Below are 1,012 nucleotides of genomic sequence, written 5' to 3'. Positions count from 1 at the left end.
CAGGGTTGGGGGTGTGGGGAGCCCAGGGCTGGGCTAGGAGGGGGCTGCAGGTCGGGATTGAGGGGCACCGGCAGGGCTGGGGGGGTGGGGGGCCCGGGGGGGGGCTGGGGGGGGGCGGTGGCCCGGGGTTGGGGAGGCAGGGAAGCTGACCCAGAACCCCCCCACTTGCAGCTGACTGCCCCAACAAGCCCCCCGCCCCCTGCAGCCAGGCGGGGGAGGGCGGCAGAGCTGGGGCCAGAGGCGGGGGAGAACTCACCCCTTGGACGCCAGGCGGGAAGACGTACTGGATGATGATGGTGCCGTATTTCTCGTAGCCGGGGAGCAGCAGCCCCGAGTCCTTGGACACCAGCATGCGCCCGTTCTCGGGCTGGTTGCCCACCAGCTGCCCGTAGAAGCGCCCACACATGGGGCAGGCCCGCTTGACCTGCAGCGCCCGCGTGATGCAGTCCTCGCAGAAGGAGTGCCGGCACTTCTCCAGCGTCTTTACGTTCTGGATCTCGCCCAGGCAGATGGGGCACTGGCTCTCCTGCTCCTCCTCCCGCGAGCCGCCCGCCGCCCCCCCCAGCCCCCCACCTCCTCCTGTGCCCCCCGCCCTGGCCCCGGTGGTCTGCTGACCCCGGGAGACCACGCCGGCCCCGTGCGGGCGCAGCTCGCCCCCGGGTTTGTCCAGCAGGGCCATGCACCCCACCAGCTCGCTCTGCCGCTGCGCCTTCTTCAGCTCCTTCTCCGTCTCCTTGAGCAGGGCCTTGAGGGCTTTGCGGGCCAGGTAGAGGCCGTTGCCGGCCCCGGGGGCCGGCGTGGAGAGCTGCAGCACGTAGATCTCCGAGGTCTCCCCGTCGATCAGAATGCTCAGCTTGGTCTCCTCCTTCAGCTTGACCAGCTTGGAGGGGGCCTCTTTGGTCAGGAAGTCCCAGACGGGCTTAGAGACCGTGAGCTTATTTTTAGTGGTGCCCCCGCATGCCGCCATCCTGGATAAAACAAATGACACTGAAGAGAAAAGAACAGTCATCAA

General features: G+C 68.4%; 1 protein-coding gene across 1 annotated transcript; it reads right to left on the bottom strand.

The window, feature by feature from the left end:
- Nucleotides 1-215: 215 nt before the first annotated feature.
- DTX3 (deltex E3 ubiquitin ligase 3) lies at nucleotides 216-1,009 on the bottom strand (the record flags this gene model as incomplete). Its single annotated transcript, XM_026661560.2, has 1 exon — nucleotides 216-1,009. A coding segment is annotated over exon 1 (794 nt), but the record flags the coding sequence as incomplete, so codon positions are not given.
- Between the last annotated feature and the right edge of the window lie 3 nt (nucleotides 1,010-1,012).

The sequence above is a fragment of the Terrapene carolina genome, unplaced genomic scaffold (assembly GCF_002925995.2).
Source record: "Terrapene carolina triunguis isolate 2854851 unplaced genomic scaffold, T_m_triunguis-2.0 Scaffold10552, whole genome shotgun sequence".
NCBI classification, from domain to species: Eukaryota; Metazoa; Chordata; order Testudines; family Emydidae; genus Terrapene; species Terrapene triunguis.
The sequence above is the reverse complement of the archived record's forward strand: the minus strand, read 5'-3'. Positions and strand labels throughout refer to the sequence as shown.